A 19,884-nucleotide genomic window follows, 5' to 3' on the forward strand; every position below is an offset into this window, starting at 1 on the left:
GCTCATTTTACCTTTTCTATTATTTTTTCAAACGTCGTATTTATTATTTATTAACTGAAATTGAAGATGCTTATCAGAGAATGAATGTGTACACATCATTTATAGAAAAAAGAACGCAAGTTTCAGATCCGAATTTTGCCTAAAAAGAAGGAAAAGCTAACCTTATAATGCTCTTATAATGCTTGAATTTTCAAATATAGAAATAAAAAGAAACACAGCCAACTTTAAAGTTATGATAAGGTATGAGGAGGGAGAGAAGGGCAAAAACAGAAGGGAGGAAAAGAAAAAGAGATAGAGAGAGACAAAGAAAGGAAAATAACGTAATAAGACCATTTTTTATTGATATTTTTAAATAAGAATAACAAAATCTAAATTTGGAAATCCATGTCTAAATACTTGATTGCTGGTAACTGTTCTTTAAAGTGTATTAAATAAAAAAAACAAGTTTTTTGAAATGAAAGTAAGGAGCGACATTAAAACTTAAAACGAACAGAAATTACTCCGTATATGAAAGGGGCTTTTCCTCCTCGACACCCCGCTCCTTATGCTAAAGTTTTTTATTGTTTTAAAAAGTAGAGTTGCGAGAAAGAATCAAACTTTAGCGCAAGGAGCGGGGTGTCGAGGAGGAAAAGCCCCTTTCATATACGGAGTAATTTCTGTTCGTTTTAAGTTTTAATGTCGCTCCTTACTTTCATTTCAAAAAACTTGTTTTTTTTTTTATTTAATTTCTGAAAGTTTTTGAATTAATGCATGTCTGATTTTGGCTCTGCGTACATAAATTATTAAAATGAAATTTGCATATTAATTCTTTTTTTGGCTAAATGGCTTTCTCTTAGTTTTGATCAGACGATTTTGAGAAATAAGGGGTGGGGAAGGAGGCCTAGTTGCCCTCCAATTTTTCGGCTACTTAAAAAGGCAACTAGATCTTTTAATTTTTAACGAACGTTTTTATTAGTAAACAAAATACGTAACTTAAGAATTAACTTACGTAACAAACTTTTATATTCTTATATTTTTGATTATATATTTGAGAGGGTTGGTCCCCTCGTTAATACCTTGCTCTTCACACTAAATCTTGTTTTGTCCCAATTCTTTAAGAATGACCCCTGAATCAGAAAGGCCGTAGAATAAATAGTTGAAATTACTTAAAAATTTTTTAGCATAAAGAGCGAAGTATTTATCTCCTCCTAAATACCTCGCTCTTTATGCTAAAGTATTTTTAGAACCCCTCATATGCGTTATAATCTCTGTTTGTTTTAAGTTTTAATGCTTCTCCTTACTTACAATTGAAAAAAACTTTTTCATGTTTATATTTTCGTTGTTTTTTTTTATAGCAATGCTAGAAAGTCCTGCACCCTTATCATTGAATTTCTCTTCCCCCATGAAATATTCCTCCAAGGAAAGATCCTCCCATATAGCCCCCTCCCCTGAACCCCACACCCAAACCAAAAAAAATCCCCTTGATAACGTCGGTACACTTCCCAGTAACTATTACTGTATGTAAACATTGGTCAAAGTTTGTAACTTGCAGCCCCTCCCCCAGGGACTGTGGGGGGTAAGTCATCCCCAAAGACATAGTTCTTATGGTTTTCGACTATGCAGAACAAAATGGCTATCTCAAAATTTTGATCCGTTGACTTTGGGAAAAAAATGAGCGTGGGAGGGGGCCTAGGTGCCCTCCAATTTTTTGATCACTTAAAAAGGGCACTAGAAATTTTTATTTCCGTTAGAATGAGCCCTCTTGCAACATTCTAGGACCACTTGGTCGATACGATGACCCCTGGAAAAAAAAAAAAATAAACATGCACCCGTGATTTGTCTTCTGGCAAAAAAAAATACGAATTTCCACATTTTTGTAGATTGGACCTTGAAATTTTTTCTATAGGGTTCTCTGGTACGCTGAATGCGATGGTGCGATTTTTGTTAAGATCCTATGACTTTTAGGGGGTTGTTACCCCCTATTTTCCAAAATAAGGCAAATTTTCTCAGGCTCGTAACTTTTGATGACAAAGACTAAATTTGATGAAACGTATATATTTAAAATCAGCATAAAAATCCGATTCTTTTGATATATCTTTTAGCATCAAAATTCCGTTTTTTAGAGTTTTGTTTACTATTGAGCTGGGTCGCTCCTTACTACAGTTCGTTACCATGAACTGTTTGATTCCCATATTCGGTTAAGTTTCACTCTAATTGTTATGGGAATATTCCAACCCGCTTGGAAGTGCGTCAAGGTGATGTTCTTTCACCGTATCTTTTCAGTATTTGTATCCGCAGTGTGTTATACAAAATTATGCCCTTTCTTTTTTTGTAATTTGGTTTGTAAAGATGATATACTTCTAGATCTAGCCGTTCTAGATCTAGCCTCTCGAATTCCGTATCATCTATTTCAAAACATTTTAAAACTGTTGGTCTGTCATTGAATATTGATAAGTGTGAGTACCTAGTCTTTAATGCAAAGTCTATGCCCATTTGAAATCCGCGTTCTAACTTCTCCATCCATTGTGTCTCTGATTTGCGGCGGTCAAGCATTCATATTTATTGGAATCTACTAGCTTTTAGGATCAATATTGTACGGCATATTAAAGAAAACTTAAAGTGGGTTATGGTAAAATAGTAGCTAATCGTGGTAATTATTATCGAAAAGCGCTTGCATTGCTATACACTAGTTTTTGCGACCATTCAATACTTTTCCTATCTGGTATTTCACCTATCCTGAAAAAGAGACAAGATCTGGCTGAATTGTGTATATTATATTTCCGCTATTGTAAGTTTCTGTTTCATTTACCCCGGTCTTATAGGAAAAAGAAAATAATTCGGTACTTCGGGGCTTCTGACATTATTACTCCTTTGCGGAAGTTAGGCTCAAAATTGGAAAAGGATTATATTTTTTCTCTGGGCCCCTTCCACCTCTTAGTTAGTTTATTTTCCCGTTAGTTTTCACCTGTTTTCGCTTTATAGTTGTGTTATCTCTTAGCAGTTCTTTCGTTAGTTGAGTTATGGTTGTGGTATATATGTTTTATCGCTCGTATAGTTGTGTTATTTTCAAATTATACTCCATAATACAGAGGCTCCGAACACCCAGCATTGTATATTAAGCTCTGAATTTGAAGTTTTTTCTAAAGTGACCAGATTCGTCCTGCGCCCTTTTCATTGAATTTTTCTTCCCCCATGACATATTGCTCCGAGGAAAGATCCTCCCACATACCCCCCTCCCCTCAACCCTACCCCCAAAACCAAAAAATCCCCCTGAAAACGTCTGTACACTTCCCAATAACCATTATTATATGTAAACACTGGTCAAAGTTTGTAACTTGCAGCCCCTCCCCCAGGGACTGTGGGGGAGTAAGTCATCCCCAAAGACATAGTTATTATGGTTTTCGACTATGCTGAACAAAATGGCTATCTCAAAATTTTGATCCGTTGACTTTGGGAAAAAATGAGCGTGGGAGGGGGCCTAGATGCCCTCCAATTTTTTTGGTCACTTAAAAAGGGCACTAGAACTTTTCATTTCCGTTAGAATGAGCCCTCTTGCGACATTCTAGGACCACTTGGTCGATACGATGACCCCTGGAAAAAAACAAACAAACAAATAAACACACCCGTGATTTGTCTTCTGGCAAAAAAAAATACAAAATTCCAAATTTTTGTAGATAGGAGCTATAACTTCTACAGTAGGGTTCTCTGATATGCTGAATCTGATGGTGTCATTTTCGTTAAGATCCTACGACTTTTGGGGGGTGTTTCCTCCTATTTTCCTAAATAAGGAAAATTTTCTCAGGCTCGTAACTTTTGATGGGTAAGATTAAACTTGATGAAACTTATATATTTAAAATCAGCATTAAAATGCGATTCTTTTGATGTAGCTATTGATATCAAAATTCAATTTTTTAGAGTTTTGGTTACTATTGAGCCGGGTTGCTCCTTACTACAGTTCGTTACCACGAACTGTTTGATCAAATACAGATAACAAAAAGCTAAGAGCTCATATGGCACTTGTGACTAGGTCGAACGAGCTATATGGAATGAACTCTAGCGAAATTCTAATAATCAATAGATTGATCTAAAAGGAAAATCAAGAGGCTAAATGCTAGTAAGGATTTAAACTAAGAGCTGTGAGACACGAGATCCTTCTAAATTCATTAAGATCTGATCACCCACTTGTAAGTTAAAAATACCTCAAATTTTCTAATTTTTCCTCTCCCTTGCAGGTCCCTGACATGCCTACCAATAGTCATTGTCTTAGCACGCCTAGAAGCACCAAACCCGCCAAAGCACTAGACCCCCTCCCCTAACTGCTCCAAAGAGAGCGGACCCAGTCCGGTTACGTCAATCACGTATCTACAACATTTGTTCATTCTACCACCCAAGTTTCATCCCAATCTCTCCACTCAAAGCGTTTTCCAAGAATTCCAGTTACCAAGAATTCTGTTTCCCCCTCCCAACCCCCTATGTCCCCAGATCCGAATCGAATTAAAAATGGAGTGTCTAAGACATAAGATCTTTCTATATATCAAGGTTCATTAAGATCCAATCACCCATTCATAAGACAAAGATACCCCAGTTTTTACATTTTCTAAGATTTCCAGTTTCTCCCTCCAACTCCACCCAATGTCACTGGGTCTGGTCAGGATTAAAAATAAGAGCTCTGAAGCACAAGACCCTTCTAAATATCAAATTTCATTAAGGTCTGATCACCCATTTGTAAGTTACAAATATCTCATTTTTTTTAATTGTTCCAAACTACCCCCCCCCCAATTTCCGCAAAGAGGCCAGATCCAGTCCAATTATGTCAGTCACGTATCTAGGACTTGTGCTTTTTTCCACCAAATTTCATTCCGATGCCTCCACTCTAAGCATTTTCCAATATTTTAGGTTTCTCCCTCCAACTCCACCCAATATCATCGTTTCCAGTCGGGATTTAAAATTAGAGCTCTGAGACACAATATCCTTCCAAATATCAAATTTCATTAAGATCCGATCACCTGTTCATAAGTTAAAAATACATCCTTTTTTGTAATTTTTCTTAGAGAGGAGTTATGAATCTGATGATTAGACACTCAATTCTAGTTCTGCTTTCTTTGTTATACATATGTGGTCATGTTTTTTTCTCAGCTAGACAATGATTCTGTGGTGTCTTGATCAAAACCAGCAATTCTTGAGAACTGCAATTTTTGGCATTTAGACAAACAAGTACCATAAATTACACTGAACTCACCGTTTGAAATCTCTCATTAATCTTCTTCTTGCAGGAGTAGACATTTTCTAATGACTTCTGCTAAAGTAGTTGTCAAATTTCTCTATGAAAGAAGAAAAATAAATATAGTAACAAATGAACAGAATGACCCCTTTACAGAGTTACATAGCCATAATTCTATTCAGGAAATACAAACTATGGTTACAAGGTACTAAAAAAAGCTATTTTATGGAAAGCTTGATGTATTGCCAAGTCCAGTATTAAAAAGCCTGATTGCTAGAAAAGGCGTCAATGTTTAGAAAGCAGTAGAAGGGTTGCAATACAAGCTTAAAAACACCACCTAAGAATTTAATTTGGAGAATAAATTTCTTAGGATCTGTTTAGAAAAGGTAAAGAAATGGGAGGCATTGAATATACCTTCTTAGGACAAAAGTTTCATTAAAACCAAAATTTGTAATTACAGGCTTCACTAAAAGTGTGACTTCTTGAGAAATTCAGCTGTTGTCATTTTGCCAGTATGCCTAATCTAAAAAACATTTACATCTAGCTATTTCATATAAACTGGGACTGGTAGTGGGGACATCTTTGGAAAAGTCTTGTTAAAGGAATCCTGTGATATGAATTTCAGCTCAATTGGCATCTTAGGTAAAGTGTCAGATGTGATGCTGCCATGTGGCTTTGAAGCTTATTATCTTGTTAACAAATAAAGCTAGAAATTTCATTACTACAGCTTTTGAAAGTTATTCAAAGGGCAATCAATATGTATAAATCATACTCTAGTCTTCCAATTTATCTTTGCACCACATATGGTGCTGTCAATTGATGCTTATGAACATCACTTCCAGAATGGATTGGAGTTGGAGGTTGGTTTAACCCTCTTTGGGACAATTTTGCTAAAGAGAAAGCATTTGGTTCAAGAATACAAAAATCCAAGCATAAATGCTTTATGCTCCAATTTTTGTCTGGGCAGGCATCAGTGATTCCTGTCTGAAATTGTATTGAAATGTGAAAAGTATATTATGATCCCTTCTTTCCCTCTCTCCATTTGTTGCCACAGTATCCTGCAAGTTTTACAAATACTGCAGAATAGAGAAAATTGTGCAACATTTTTATTAACACGTTATATATTTTCTCATTCTCAAATTATAATGTTGAATAGCTATCTAGGAAAGGTAAAAATAAGAAATGACCAAAATTAATAAAAAAAAAATTATGGTTTTTGGGATGAAAGTAAAGAGTGAGGTTCAGTTACAATATCAACAATTATAACCTCTCAATGTATGTTGTTGTTAAATTGGCCAGCACTTTACTGAAAGCAAAAAGGCAAATTGGCCTTCAGACACTATATTAATTGCATGTTTAGTGTGATCCAAATGAAATAGGGTAGGAGCACCAATGATTTGACAGTGCAATTTTGGAACCACTGTCAAAATTTTCCTTCAAAACAGGAAAAGAGTCATATGACCTAAGTCACATAATTACACTCCCCACGATTATCCTAGGTCACATGATTACACTCTATATGGCTATCCAATTTTGTTCTTAAACTTGAGACAATTTTTCCAGTTTTTTCTTCCCTCTATCTGAAGTGTTCTACAGGTCTATACATTATTAGAAATTGAAGAGAAATGCACAAGCATTCACCAAGTATTTTGACATATCTCAAATTGGGTTCCAACTTACAGTGAAAATAGGTATGCTGAATTTCTAGGTGAAAACACTCCAATTTCAGATAATTAGAGTTTTGTATTGTTTTCTGATAGAACTTCAAACTTCTAATCCAACAGTTAGATTTCTAGATGTTTTTCCTACATACTAAAACCCCTTTCAAGTTTTTTAAACTTCAGGCTTTTCAAACCCTTTTCAAACTTAAAAATTTTGTGATTTAGTCTCAAGCAACAGTACCTAGGGATGTATACAGAGGGGGGGGGGATAACAGGTTTGACTACCCTTGGAATTTTCCTCTGGCTCACCAATCAGTCTAAAAATGCCCTAGTTTTACTGACGCCAGTTAAAAAAACAAATTATGGGTAGACATTTTGGTGCACCCCCCCAAGCAAAAATCAGAATACTGTCCAGCTAAAAACTAATATAAAATTCCACTTCCTACTGCTTTTTTTCCATGCGTTCAGCATACTTAATTTGGTTATTTTTTGCTTTCAATAAAGCACTTTGGTAGACAAATTTAGAATGACATGGATTGGTGGATCATAGTTTTTACTTTTTTAAGTTTCAACTTTGCTCTTTACTTTCACAAAAAAAAGTGTTTTCTTCTATCAACAACTGATAAAGCCCTTCAAAATGCTTATTCCTTCTTATGTTTTGACACCCCCTAAACATATGAGTCTTATTTTGTATCCTCTACATGTAACATCCAAACATAAAAAGACACAGATACAGAAAACATAACTGAAGGATCCTGGCTGAACTGTGCACCTTCTCAGCAGCAAGTTTGGGTGGATGCTCAGTGTACAAAAGCCTATTACCATCTATGGCTTAAAGTATAAACAAAAAACAGTGACTTCTGTGATAATTTCACCAAAATAGTAACAAAAAGTGACACATCCCAAAAGAAAGTGAATACGTCCCTAAACAAGTGATTTTAGTGACCGTAACTGATCCCTGCAGTAGTAGTAGAGAAAAATCTCAAAATGAATAACAAAATAAGTCATTAGAAGGAAAGGAAAAGACAAACTAAAGGATGGATATTTCAGGTGTCTTTAGTGCTAAATATTTGAGGCATTTTTTATGTAAGGTCTTCTTGAATGTAAATATACAACAAAAGGTTACTTCAAAAAATTGTAGCAAAGAAAACCTAAAGGTTTTCTGGAGTTATGCATCTTCTAACAACAAATACAGGACCCTCATACAAGACCCCAGCTTAGCAAGTGGGGACATATAGTCTAGCAAACTGAGCAGAAAAGTGGATGATAGTGTACAAAAATTCTAGGTGCTCACTTTACACTAAATAACAGTAAGAAACAAAACTAATTCCTTAGCCCTAGACAATTCAGCCACTCTAAGTTGACACCAACGGTGGAAGAGAATAGTCTTGCCATCAAGATTGATTCCTAGCTGAAGTTCCACCAGTTTACCCTCTTATTGTTAAAGCAAGAATCCCCTGTAGGAAGACCTGGATAACCTAGGATACTTGTCAGAAAAGTGGCTGTTAGAGTACAAGGCTTAGAAATGATATATGTTTAATGATAGTTGGATCAAACAACTGCCAGCAACAATACTCATTGCTCAGCCCTGGACAAGGTAGCCAATCTAAGCTGTCATTAAAAGAAGAAGAGCATAACCTTGGTGTCAGAGGTTACTCAGCAGGGACAAGCCTTTGGACCATCAAAAGAACATTTGTCAATCACAGCATTTGCATGTCAATCACAGCCTAAATTTTGTTGACCCTACAACAGGAGCCCACACCCAAAATTTAGAACGGACATGGAGGGAAGTGAGAGATTATATCCCCACTTATGGTAGAAGAGAAGAACATATGGAAGGATATCTTGCAGAGTATTATTTAAAAAAAAAAATATTCCGTCAGATTGAGAATGCATTATTTCATGAATTACATATCCGAGCTTTATAACCCTTTGTCAGGCTAAAATATAGTTGGAGTCCAGACATTGAAATATAGCATAATCTTATAAATACTAGAAAGAAAACAGGTATAATTTCAACAAAAAGTGGAAACAACCCATTTTTTTTTTTGAATAAATGAAACTTTGAATAATGATTTATTCTTCCCAGCAGTTTAAACTTGCCCTGCATATTCTTGGAACCACCCCATACTCCCCCTCTAGATTTTTTTTTATATTTTCATTGAAAATGCCTTCATTTGTGCTTTCTTTGAAATAGGACAACAAATCCCCCCCCCACTATTTCTTAAAATGAACAGAAATTATTCTGTATATGAAAGGGCCTTTTCCTCCTCAACACCCTGCTCTTTATACTGAAGATTTTTACTGTTTTAAAAAGTAAAGTTAACAGAAAGTGTCAAACTTTAGCATAAAAAGCAGAGCATTGAGGAGGAAAAACCTCTTTCATATACAGAGTAATTTCTGTATAAGCATCTCAGACATATGATCTTTCTATATATCAAGTTTAATTAACATCCAACCACCCATTTCAAAGATAAAGATACCTCAATTTTCATGTCTTCCAAGATTTCTGGTTTCCCCATCCAACTCCCCTCAATGTTACTGGATCTGGTTGGGATTTAAAATTAAAAATACATCTTTCCAATTTTTTTAAACCCCCCCCCCAAAAAAAAAACTCACCCAACAAGAGTGTATCCGTTACAGTTATGTCAATTAGGACTTGTGCTTATGTCAATTAGGACTTGTGCTTATTTTTCCTACTAAATTTCTGTTTCCCCTCTCTTCAGGTTTCTAAGAATCATTATTGGGCCTTCTTGAAGAAATTGACTTTCTCTATGCTGTTATGATTTACAAAATAAATGCTATTGACACACATATAACATAAACCTTACCCAATTGTAGCAACAAATCATAATTTTGAGTGAGAAGCCCCTTAAAAGTTCAAAGTTTTATCTGTATTACCCCTGTCAAAAGCCCTTTAAAGAAAAGAGTTTCAAACAGGGGATGCGTTTAAATGCCTGCATTCCATTTCAAACTATACCATAAAAGGTAATAATTGTTTTTGGTAAAATTCTAGTTAGTTGACTTCTTGCTATCTTGGAAAGGGTTTAGGTTAGGGAAACAAAACTTTCAGGGATGAATCTACAGGCTAAAGTATGTCCTGCAAAGGTATTTTGAAGTAACTACCTCCACTCCTTCTCCCTCTAGAGCGCCCTGACCTTTGATGACCTATAAAAATATGTATTTTATAAAAATGAAATCTTGTTAAATAGATCTTTTGCTAAATTGAAGTACAACAAAATTGTTTTCAGCTTCATAACTTTGCTTAGTTACATTTTATATGGTTTTAAAGATATGCAAATACATTTCCTAAATTTTTAAAAAAACCTTGATATGGCTCAAAATTCTACTCAAACAACAGGAATTGCATTTCGAGAACTAAAGGCAGAGAAAAAGCAACTAGTAACTGAAAATTAAGGTAAAATGTTGTTTTGTCAAAATTTCAATAGGTATAGACCTGTCATGTAGGCATATTTCAGGGCCCTCTAGAGGGAGAAGCAGTGGAGGTGGGTACTTCAAAATACCTTCCCAGGACATACTTTAGCCTGTAGACCCATCCCTGAAAGTTTCATTTTCCTAACCTAAACTCTTTCCAAGATAGCAAGAATTCAATTAACTAGAATTTTACCATTATTTTTCAATGCTGGTGAACTAATTATGGAATACAGTAGCTTAAAAAACAGTGAAAAGTTGAATTCTTCTAAGGTAAGCAAGGATTTACAATTTTAATAGTAATATAGGATCAAATTTGACCAAAATATAAGCTGTAATGCACAAAAAACTGCGTTATATAGAGGAGGGGGGAAGGGGTATAGTTAGGGATCTCAAAATAACTTCCCAGGATATACTTTAGCCTGTAGAAACATCCCTGAAAGTTTCAATTCTCTAGCCCAACAACTTTCCAAGATAGCAAGAAGTCAATGGACTAGAATTTTACCCAGATAAGTAATTTAAAAGTCTTTAATTTGCTTCTAATTTTATAAGATAATTGTTTACTTCTGAGTAGCCTATGCCTCAATGAACATTTAAGCCTTACAACTAAATTAAATATATGAGGACAATACAATATTAAAGCTCATATGGGATCATTGAGGAGTGGCGGTGGAGCTGTCTGGGTAATGACTACTAGCCTATATTGAAAAGGAGCATGAATTAAGGAATCTAATGGTACTAAGCTACTTTTATTATGAAGTTCCCTTTGAAGAGCTGTAACTCTATACTGTTACCACATATTTGAAAGAGCTTATTAAAAAAAAATATTAACTCTAAATGTTTGAAACTTGCGTCAAGGTTATACACAAAAATTTGCAACTAGGGGCAAATTCTATGAATTTATATTCTCTATCTTCCTAAAAAATCTGTTCACTAAATCCTTCAAATGATAGTTTGAGATAATTCCGGTAGGCGCCGTGGCACACCTTCAAAAAAGTTTTGCGCGCGGCTAATTTCCGAGGACAGGCAATAAATGCCACTAGCATGTGTTACCTATCCAAGAGGTTTTTGGTGGATGAAAATTTTTCAGAAGTCACCCCATACAAACACTAATACCCGGCTTACAATTGGTGTACTAGAGTCTGAAATAGGTGATTTTTTTTTTCAAAATAGGTAAATAAGATTTTTGACAAATCTATGAGTGATGAATTGGATATCTTTTTAGAGTTAGACACATATGAATTAGAAATCTATCAAGATGCAAAGGTAGGTAGGCGGGAACTTTTCAAAAGCCACACACGTAATATTTTCCCAAAGAAGAATAAACCAGTCAAAGAGAATATCATAAAAAAAAATAGTTGATGACGAGGGGACAACTCCCTATTAGTGCTTGTGGTAAAACTTTAGCCGTGGATAGCCTTTATTGTCATCTTTCAGACATTAGCATTCACCGGAAAGTGACTAGAAGAAAAGCATACTCTTTTACCGATATTAAAAACCATATCATGTCCTCGTACCGCAACTGTTATCTATGTAAAATAAATGCGGCAGTATACAATGTGCAATAGAAGTAGGAGACAAAGTCACTTCAGGGACATATTTAAATATTGAACGAAAATATTGAACGAAATGAAATCGAGTAGAATGGAAAGAAACTCAACGTTACATGAGCCAAGTAAGAAGCTTTGATTTTTCTTTCTTCACGACATTTTTCGTAACGTTTTTTTCTTTGAGACAATATTTTTACTTGGTGACATTTTTGTGAAATTAAAACCCGTTTTTTCTTTGCTTAATTTTTCAGATATAGTTACTAGACCTTTCAAAATACTTAAGAAAATAATTTTTCCAGAATTATAATTGTAGGTGTTAGAGGAAATGATGAGTATTTAGGGGGGTTGGTTGCTGCCCTCCAATGACTTTCGACAGTTAAAACGCACTAGAACTCCTGATTTACAGTTCAAAACGCCCCCTCCAAATTCAATAATTCTGTTGACCTTAACAATATTTGCCCGTCAATAACTTTCGATTATTTAAAAGGTGATAAGCAATTTTACTGTCCAATCAAGTGAGTCCCTTTCGGAGTTTTTGTGACAACTTATTCTATACGAACTGCCTTTCGTAAAAAAAAACAAATATAAACCAATATTATACTGTGCTCAAATCGCTTTTTACTTAGTCAGCGCTATTGCGCTGTCCATGATCAAAACAAAAACTATTTTGAAGTCAGGATTAAAAAGTCTTATTAGAGAAGAAGAAAAAGTAAATTTTCCTTCGTTTTGTTTAAACTAGTCATTTCTTTTATCTTCTTAATATAGAAAATGTTTAATATATGGTGTAATATATGATGTTTAATATTTAATGGATTGCTATGTATCACTGGCTTTAAAAACTACGGTCTCAGAAATCAGCATCAATGTGCAGGCTTGCACCTGCTCGCACTTTTGTGCGACAAAAGCCTGGCTTATCGTACTTTTTAGGTGGAAAAGTACTTCTTCGGCTCACATTGTCTCACGTTGACAACGTTGTCTAAAAGTAATTTTCGAGAGCGTGTCCGAAATCTCAAGTATGCAGAATTAATTTCGCATCCGTCTGGAATTCTTCGAAGAATTCTCAGCCCGGACTAGAATTTCATCTGTAATTATCGCAGGGTTATGACGTCAAAAACCCCACGAAAAAATTCTACGAAATTGCAGCATTTATCTGAGGTTTTTTAGAAGAAACTAAAGAAAGATAGTGGCGATCCATATCCAAAGCATAAGGAAGACCAGAGCATAAGGAAGAAAGATCTGTTTCCGGAAAGATTTCAAATTCCAAAAACGTGTGACAAAAAAAACTTCCAGTGTAAGTGGCTAAGAATATCTCAGTCTAAAAAAAAATTATTTGTGATCAGCAGCTTTTAGATGATTATTATTAAGGATGTAGATCTTCACCTTGCTCAGTGATTATAGAGCTTTAATTGTATGATAACTGGCAAATAGGCTACAATGATCATTGACTTCTTGTTCTGTTATTCTTGAAGCAAAAAAATTAAGCTGTTTTAAACAAAGAGAAAACACAAAATTTCTAATGCCCTTCTAAAGGATTATCTCTAAGCAGAGTAATAGGTGATCAGCAGTTTTTTGATAGGCCTAGTTGTTTAATAAAGTCTGTTAATATTCTAGTTGAGTGACTTCTTGTTATCTCAGAAAGGGGTAAGGTTAGTAAAATGAAACTTTCAGGGGTGGGTCTACAGGCTAAAGTATATCCTGGGAAGGAATTCTAGAGTACCCACCTCCACTCCTTCTCCCTCTAGAGAGCCCTGAAATTTGCCTACATGACAGGTTTGACAAGTTTAATAGGTTTGTCAAAATTGAAAATTTGACAAAACAACATTTTATCTTAAGTTTTAGTTACCAGTTGCTTTTTCTCTGCCTTTAGTTCTGAAAATACAATTCCTGGTATGAGTAGAATTCTGAGCCATATCCATGTTGTTTTTTTTAATTTAGGAAATGTATTGGCATAGCCTATCTTTAAAACCTTATAAATTTGGATTGAGCAAAGTTGTGAAGCTGAAAACAATTTTGTTGTACTTCATTCAATAGAAGATCTATTTTGCAAGATTTCACTTTTATAACCCATATTTTGAAGGTCAGGGCCCTCTAGAGGTAGAAGGAGTAGAGGGTAGGTACTTCAAAGTACCTTCCCAGGACATAGCCTGTAGATGCATCCCTGAAAGTTTCATTTTTCTAACACAACCCCTTTCTGAGATAGCAAGAAGTCAATCAACTAGAATTTTACCAAATGATTTTCTTTCAAATAAAATTGATCTACCCTAAATAGGGTGATAATCCTGTCTTCAAGCAATCATCACATTAAAGCTGCAAACCCATTGTTAACATCACAATACAAATAAGCTGAAATAGCAGTATGATTGACTAAGTATCAGTGCAGTATTAGCATTTTAGCCATGGTCTAGGTCCTTTAGAATTATGTTTGAGTAACCTGATGTGAGCTACCTCTTCTAATCAGGATAGGGCTTTAAACTAATTTCCCAGGGATCAAAAATATGGTAGCTTTTCCTTTAACTACATATCTTTAACTATATTGTCTATCAGACACAAATTTATTTTTAAGCTTTTTTATCTAAAGGTCAACTATCAGAGACAGCACCTTACCTATTCTTGAAATTATACTAAACAAATCTGATAAATTCTAGTAGGATCCAATTTGGTGATATTTTGCTATGTATATTTATTCCATCTTTCATTTAAATATGCTCCTTTCACTAACTTCAGCAAATCAACAAAAAATTCTACTTTTTGTGCATAGAACCCCCTCCTCTTCCCTAATTGACCTCAGGTCAATGAAAAAAACTTTAAAAGCCTTAGCCTTTTTGACCTAGGGTTGTAGTCTCAGAATCTTAATCAAACAGATGGATGGACAAATAGATATTGCAATGTCTGTGTTATCTATAGTTAACACATTTGATCCCAGAAAAGATTCAACAGATTTTATCATTGTCACATCAAATTTAGTATGCTGATGAACCTGATATTTGCCTTGTAGTGTCCTTTTTCAAATAATATTTATCAAAAATAAAAGGTTTTTTATTTTTGCTGTTTAAGATTTTTATGATTTTACAGAATGTTATATTTGAGTGTGGGTGTGTGCTAGGATTAACAATGCTTATGACAGCAAAGGTCCTTTCATTGGTGGCACCACAGAGTATTGAATCCCTTACCCTGAACTCCTAAGTCAACTGTCATATTTGACATATGTGAAAAAAATGTATTTAATTTTTTTTGCTCCTAAAGGTGTGGTTGAAAATAGTCAGAGCTTTGGGGTGTGAATCCCCTTATTTGTCCTGTTGGAAGGAGGCTAGTACTGTACTTGCAATTTTCATAGTTTTGTGTTAATCTTATAATCTCAATTTTCTTGTTTCTTTACCACTTCAATGGTATTCTATGCACCTGTTCTTTGTAATATGCCTTTACTGTATTTGGGATATACCTGTAGGCTTCTCTTTGATACTCTGCAATAGCATCCCTATTTAGATCAGGTTGCATGTAGCTTTTTCTAAATGTTGTCATGTCTCTTAAGTCACTTATACCTGATGCTTTCCCTACTGTTTTTAGTTGGTAAAAAAAAAAAAAATCCAAAGAAAGTTCCCATTGAATAGAGCCCAAAAGTGAGATTGAATATGTCAAAGCATGGAGGTTTGCCCCTTCAGTCTGTTGAAAGAAAACAGATTCGTAATTGAAGCTTTGTTCATTTCAATCTTAAGAGTGACCTACATTTGTGACAATTCATTAAATGGTTGTAAAGGGATACTTTTATTTATTTATTTGTCTTGTTTGAATTCTAAATGATTGTTTTTTAATCTTAAAATTTATATACATTCCTTACAAATTAATTAGTTGCACTACAGTTCCATTTGCAAGTTTTGACCTACTTTGTAACCCTTGGTCTCAAAATTGCATATGAATTTATTGAAGCTAGGGAACATAGAACTCCTGTCTGTTTGAAGAAAATGGATGGATGTAAGTTGGTTTAATTACACTAAAGTCCTAGGGCCATTGCAATTAAAACAAAACAATAATGATTAACTATAAAATACTTGACATTACATAAATATAACAGTCACAAAGAAAAGCCATTCACAAAATTTTACTTTTGTGCTCAGTTGCCAACCTGAGCAATTGCCCTAAATTTTTAAACCTTGCAAAACATTCACCCCCTGTTACATTCACCAGCCATCTCTCATGACCCACACTCTTGTCTATAAATCAACAATTCATTGAAAAGGAACAACTACCCTACTGGCATTTCTTCATTTGTACTTATGTTTAATAAGTTTAAAAGAAAGCTTATATGGCTAAGTCAGTAGGCCAGTAAAGGACCAGGTGTTCCTTTAGCCAGGAAGTACAATAGGAAGCTAGGGGCCAGCCATCCTATGCTTTTGCATGCCCTTCCTGCTTACTGTCCCCACATTTCTTTAGGTAACCTTTTAAAGTTGGGCCAATTCTAGCTGAGCTAACAGAGTCACATCACTGATCCCTGTCCCAAACCAAATAAACTGGTAATGCCAGGAATTAAACCTATGCCCTTTGGATAAAGGATTCTCAAGCTAGACAGCCAGCCACTTAGGAAGGAACACAAATGTGACCACAGAACAACAATTGTTTGAAAAAAGAAAATATTGAAAAAATCTTGAATCACAGTTGCTGCCCATAAACAATATGCATTTTATTTAAACAAATTAAATTTAAGACAGGTATCAACAAAACTCCATCAGGAATTGTATTTAAGACAATAAGCAATATGAAAGCTTAGTTTTGTGATATTCTAGTCTTGAAATAATACAAAATAAGAAAAATTATATGTTCTATTTGTTTTCCACAAGCTCATTTGAGACTGCAATATGCATTTGGTGCACTTATAATCTCTCTAAAATGCTTTAAACAGAAGGAAATGTAAAGACAATTGTTCAAATCAGCAAGAAAAATATTAACATAACTCTCTAAACTTGGCACTTTTTAAGACAACTTTTTGGCAAAGCAAATTCAGTTAATAGGTGGTAAAATATATGACAAACATAATTGGTCTAAATAATCAAGCCCTATAAACACAACTGCCTTCTAATCCCAATTCTTTGTGTTTCTGATTCTTAGCAGCAGCTTGGTAATGGAAAATATGAGTTCTATTAGCCTACAAGATATGGTCTAGATGGTTCTGGAGACATTTACATTTTATTTTCTCTTGGGATGTTCAATCTGATGGTTGAATTCTGTTTCTTCCCCTACTTCTAAGTTGCTGTTGAGTAGGGATTTGAGCTTCAAAGAACAAATGACGAAAACAGCTTTCGGACTGAGTATTCAGAATTAACCCTGCATCCGGATGCAGCATTCTTTGTGAAATAAGATTTCGGACACGGTCAATATTGACTTGAGTTAAACAACATTTTTGACTTCCTGGTAGTTTCGCAGAGGGCGAAAGCCGAGCGTATTTTCTCTACAACAACTTCCTGGTAGAAGAAAGACTATAATACTTTGTAAACAAAACTCTACCAATGGCTTCAGTAAATGGAGTAGACAGGGCTAGCAGAACTCAGGTAATTTATTATTCTTTAAGTTTCATTTGGTAAATTTAATATAGTAAAGGTCTTTTGTAGGGACTGTAGGCTATAAGCCTAGGTTTCAAACAGTACATAATTCAACATGTTAAGAAAACAGTTCTTACTTGGCAATATAAAGAATAATCCTAGTTAGCATCTTATGCATGGGAAAACCTTTATCTTCACTACTTTCCTTGTATTTCCAATTTTTAATTGTTTGTATATATTCTCTAAGTCTTGAAAATTGTTTATAAATAATGCCCAACAGTAAAATTCTGGTATAGGTTGGTTACTTTTTGCTATGTTGAAAAGGGGCTAGGGTAGGAAAGTGAAACCCTTAGAAATGAGTCCTAGGCCAAAAACATCCTCTGGAAAGGTATTTCCAAACTTTTATGTTATCCCTCTTCTGATTCCTAAGTCCTAGAAATTTGCCTACTTGACCTATTGGAATTTTGGGGTAAGGTTTATATTAATAGATTAATCAGATAGATTAAAAAAAGGTAAAAATCTAGTTAATTGACTTCTTTCTATCTTGGAAAGGGTTTAGGTTAGGAAAATGAAACTTTTAGGGATAGGTCTACAGGCTAAAATATGGGTCAATGTTCCTATTACCTGAACAATTGTTTTGGGTCATGAAACTATTGTTAATAGATGCATTTTGACTTTTTGAACATCTTTTCTCTCTTGCAAATTTACTGCAAATTCACCATTATGGAGTTATTATATATTTGCACAATAGGGGGGGGGGTAAACCAGAGTGCATATTAAATACAGCAGTAGTTAGTTTACATATTTAATATATGCTATGCTATATAGGCTATATCCCAAATTTATTTGTAAACTATTACAAATTCACAATTTCAAATATCCAATCAACAAAAATGGAAATGATTGCAAATCTATATTTGTAAATACAGGATATTTGGGCCTGAATAACTCCATAATGGCAAGTTTACAGTAGTTTTGTAAAAGAAAATAGATGTTCAAAAAGTCAAAATGTATCTATTAACAAGAGTTTCATGACCTTAAACAATTGTTCAGATAATAGGAACATTGACCAAAGTGTGTACCTGGAAGGTATTTTAAAGTACCCACCTCCACTCCTTCTCCCTCTAGAGGGCCCTGAAATTTGCCTACATGACAGGTTTATGCATATTGAAATTTTGACAAAACAACACTTTACCTTATTTTTCAGTTACTAGTTGCTTTTTTTTCTGCCTTTAGCTCTGAAAATGTAATTCCTGTCATTTGAGTAGAATTTTTGAACCATATCAATGTTTTCTTCTTCAAAATTTAGGAAATGTATTTGCATATCTTTAAAACCTTATAAAATGGAATTGAGCAAAGTTGTGAAGCTGAAAACAATTTTGTTGTAATTCAATTAAGCAGAAGATCTATTTTGCAAGGTTTCAATTTCATAAAACCCACATTTTTAAAGGTCATCAAAGGTCAGGGCCCTCTAGAAGGAGAAGGAGTAGAGGTAGTTGCTTCAAAATACCTTCTGAGGACATACTTTAGTCTGTAGATTTACATCATAAAGTTTCATTTTCCTAACATAAACCCTTTCTGAGATAGGAAGAAGTCAATTAACTAGAATTTTACCAAAAAAAAACTTTACCACCAGCATCAGAATTTCATCCTGAATCCAAGCATGACATTCATTTCTGTTGCAAATTATTTTCAGAATTATTTCTAAGCTTCTTTAATTCTCTTTTTTTTTTTTTTTTTTTTTTTTTTTTTTTTTTTTTTTTTTTACAGAATCCTTAATTTTAATCTTAATCTTAACTAATGTCACTACCTTAATTTGGCTACCTTAATTTCCACTTTGGAGATAATTAGGCTGATTACACAAACTGTCATGGCATTACTTCAATTAAAAAAATGCTAAATTTTTTTGAGAGCTCTAATTTGAATTCTAAAATACCAAATCTACTTGAGTGATGATTTGTAATGGAAAATACTGAACAGTTTAAGCTAGTCATTTTTTTGGGGGGGGGGGGGATCCCACTAGTATCAAAATTGCATTCTGAATCCAGATATGACATTCATTTCTGTTGCACATTATTTTCAAAATTACTTTTAAGCTTCTTTAAAAACAGAAATATTGGAGACCTTCTTGGCCATCAGTCAGGGGTACAATAATTTTCTTTTGCTCTTTCTCTCTATTCCACCAAAAACCCAAACTTGCCATAAAATTCTTCCCCTTTGGTACTTCCTTCTCACTGTCAAAGTTTCATTGATTTCAACTTTTACACCTTGCCATCCTATTGGTTTCCTTGCCAAGCCATCAGAACTTCTGAGCAAAACAACCTCCAGTCAATACTGGTTTTCTTACTTATTTTGGAATTCTTGAATAACTGTTTGATGGTCCCAATGATCTGATCATGAGTCCTGAAAAAGTTGTTGCTTGCTTAATCATTATTTATAAATCTATTTATTGCAGTGTAACATGACATTTCACATAACTGGCACATGAGCATTTTTCAATAACTGGCAAT

The 19,884-nt window shown here is 34.4% G+C and overlaps 2 protein-coding genes across 5 annotated transcripts in view; one reads left to right on the forward strand and one right to left on the reverse strand.

Annotated features, from left to right (window-relative positions):
- Window positions 1-11,261, reverse strand: part of LOC136038671 (ubiquitin-conjugating enzyme E2-17 kDa) — a 32,970-nt gene extending 21,709 nt beyond the window's left edge. For 2 of the 4 annotated variants that reach the window (XM_065721944.1, XM_065721946.1), the window contains exons 1-2: window positions 11,126-11,261; window positions 5,219-5,300 (exon numbers count right to left, since the gene is read on the reverse strand). In XM_065721944.1, the coding sequence (XP_065578016.1) occupies window positions 5,219-5,262 (44 nt within the window). In that variant the 5' untranslated portion in view covers window positions 5,263-5,300; window positions 11,126-11,261. The remainder of the gene's footprint in view (window positions 1-5,218; window positions 5,301-11,125) is intronic. The other 2 variants (XM_065721945.1, XM_065721947.1) reach the window with 1 other exon arrangement.
- Window positions 11,262-17,208: 5,947 nt separating this feature from the next.
- The window catches only part of LOC136038672 (toll-interacting protein-like), a 34,162-nt gene continuing 31,486 nt past the window's right edge, over window positions 17,209-19,884 (forward strand). Inside the window, exons 1-2 of the mRNA XM_065721948.1 lie at window positions 17,209-17,238; window positions 17,292-17,383. Coding sequence (XP_065578020.1) covers window positions 17,342-17,383 — 42 coding nt within the window. The 5' untranslated portion in view covers window positions 17,209-17,238; window positions 17,292-17,341. The remainder of the gene's footprint in view (window positions 17,239-17,291; window positions 17,384-19,884) is intronic.

Source organism: Artemia franciscana, chromosome 18, assembly GCF_032884065.1.
Source record: "Artemia franciscana chromosome 18, ASM3288406v1, whole genome shotgun sequence".
Classification (NCBI taxonomy): domain Eukaryota; kingdom Metazoa; phylum Arthropoda; class Branchiopoda; order Anostraca; family Artemiidae; genus Artemia; species Artemia franciscana.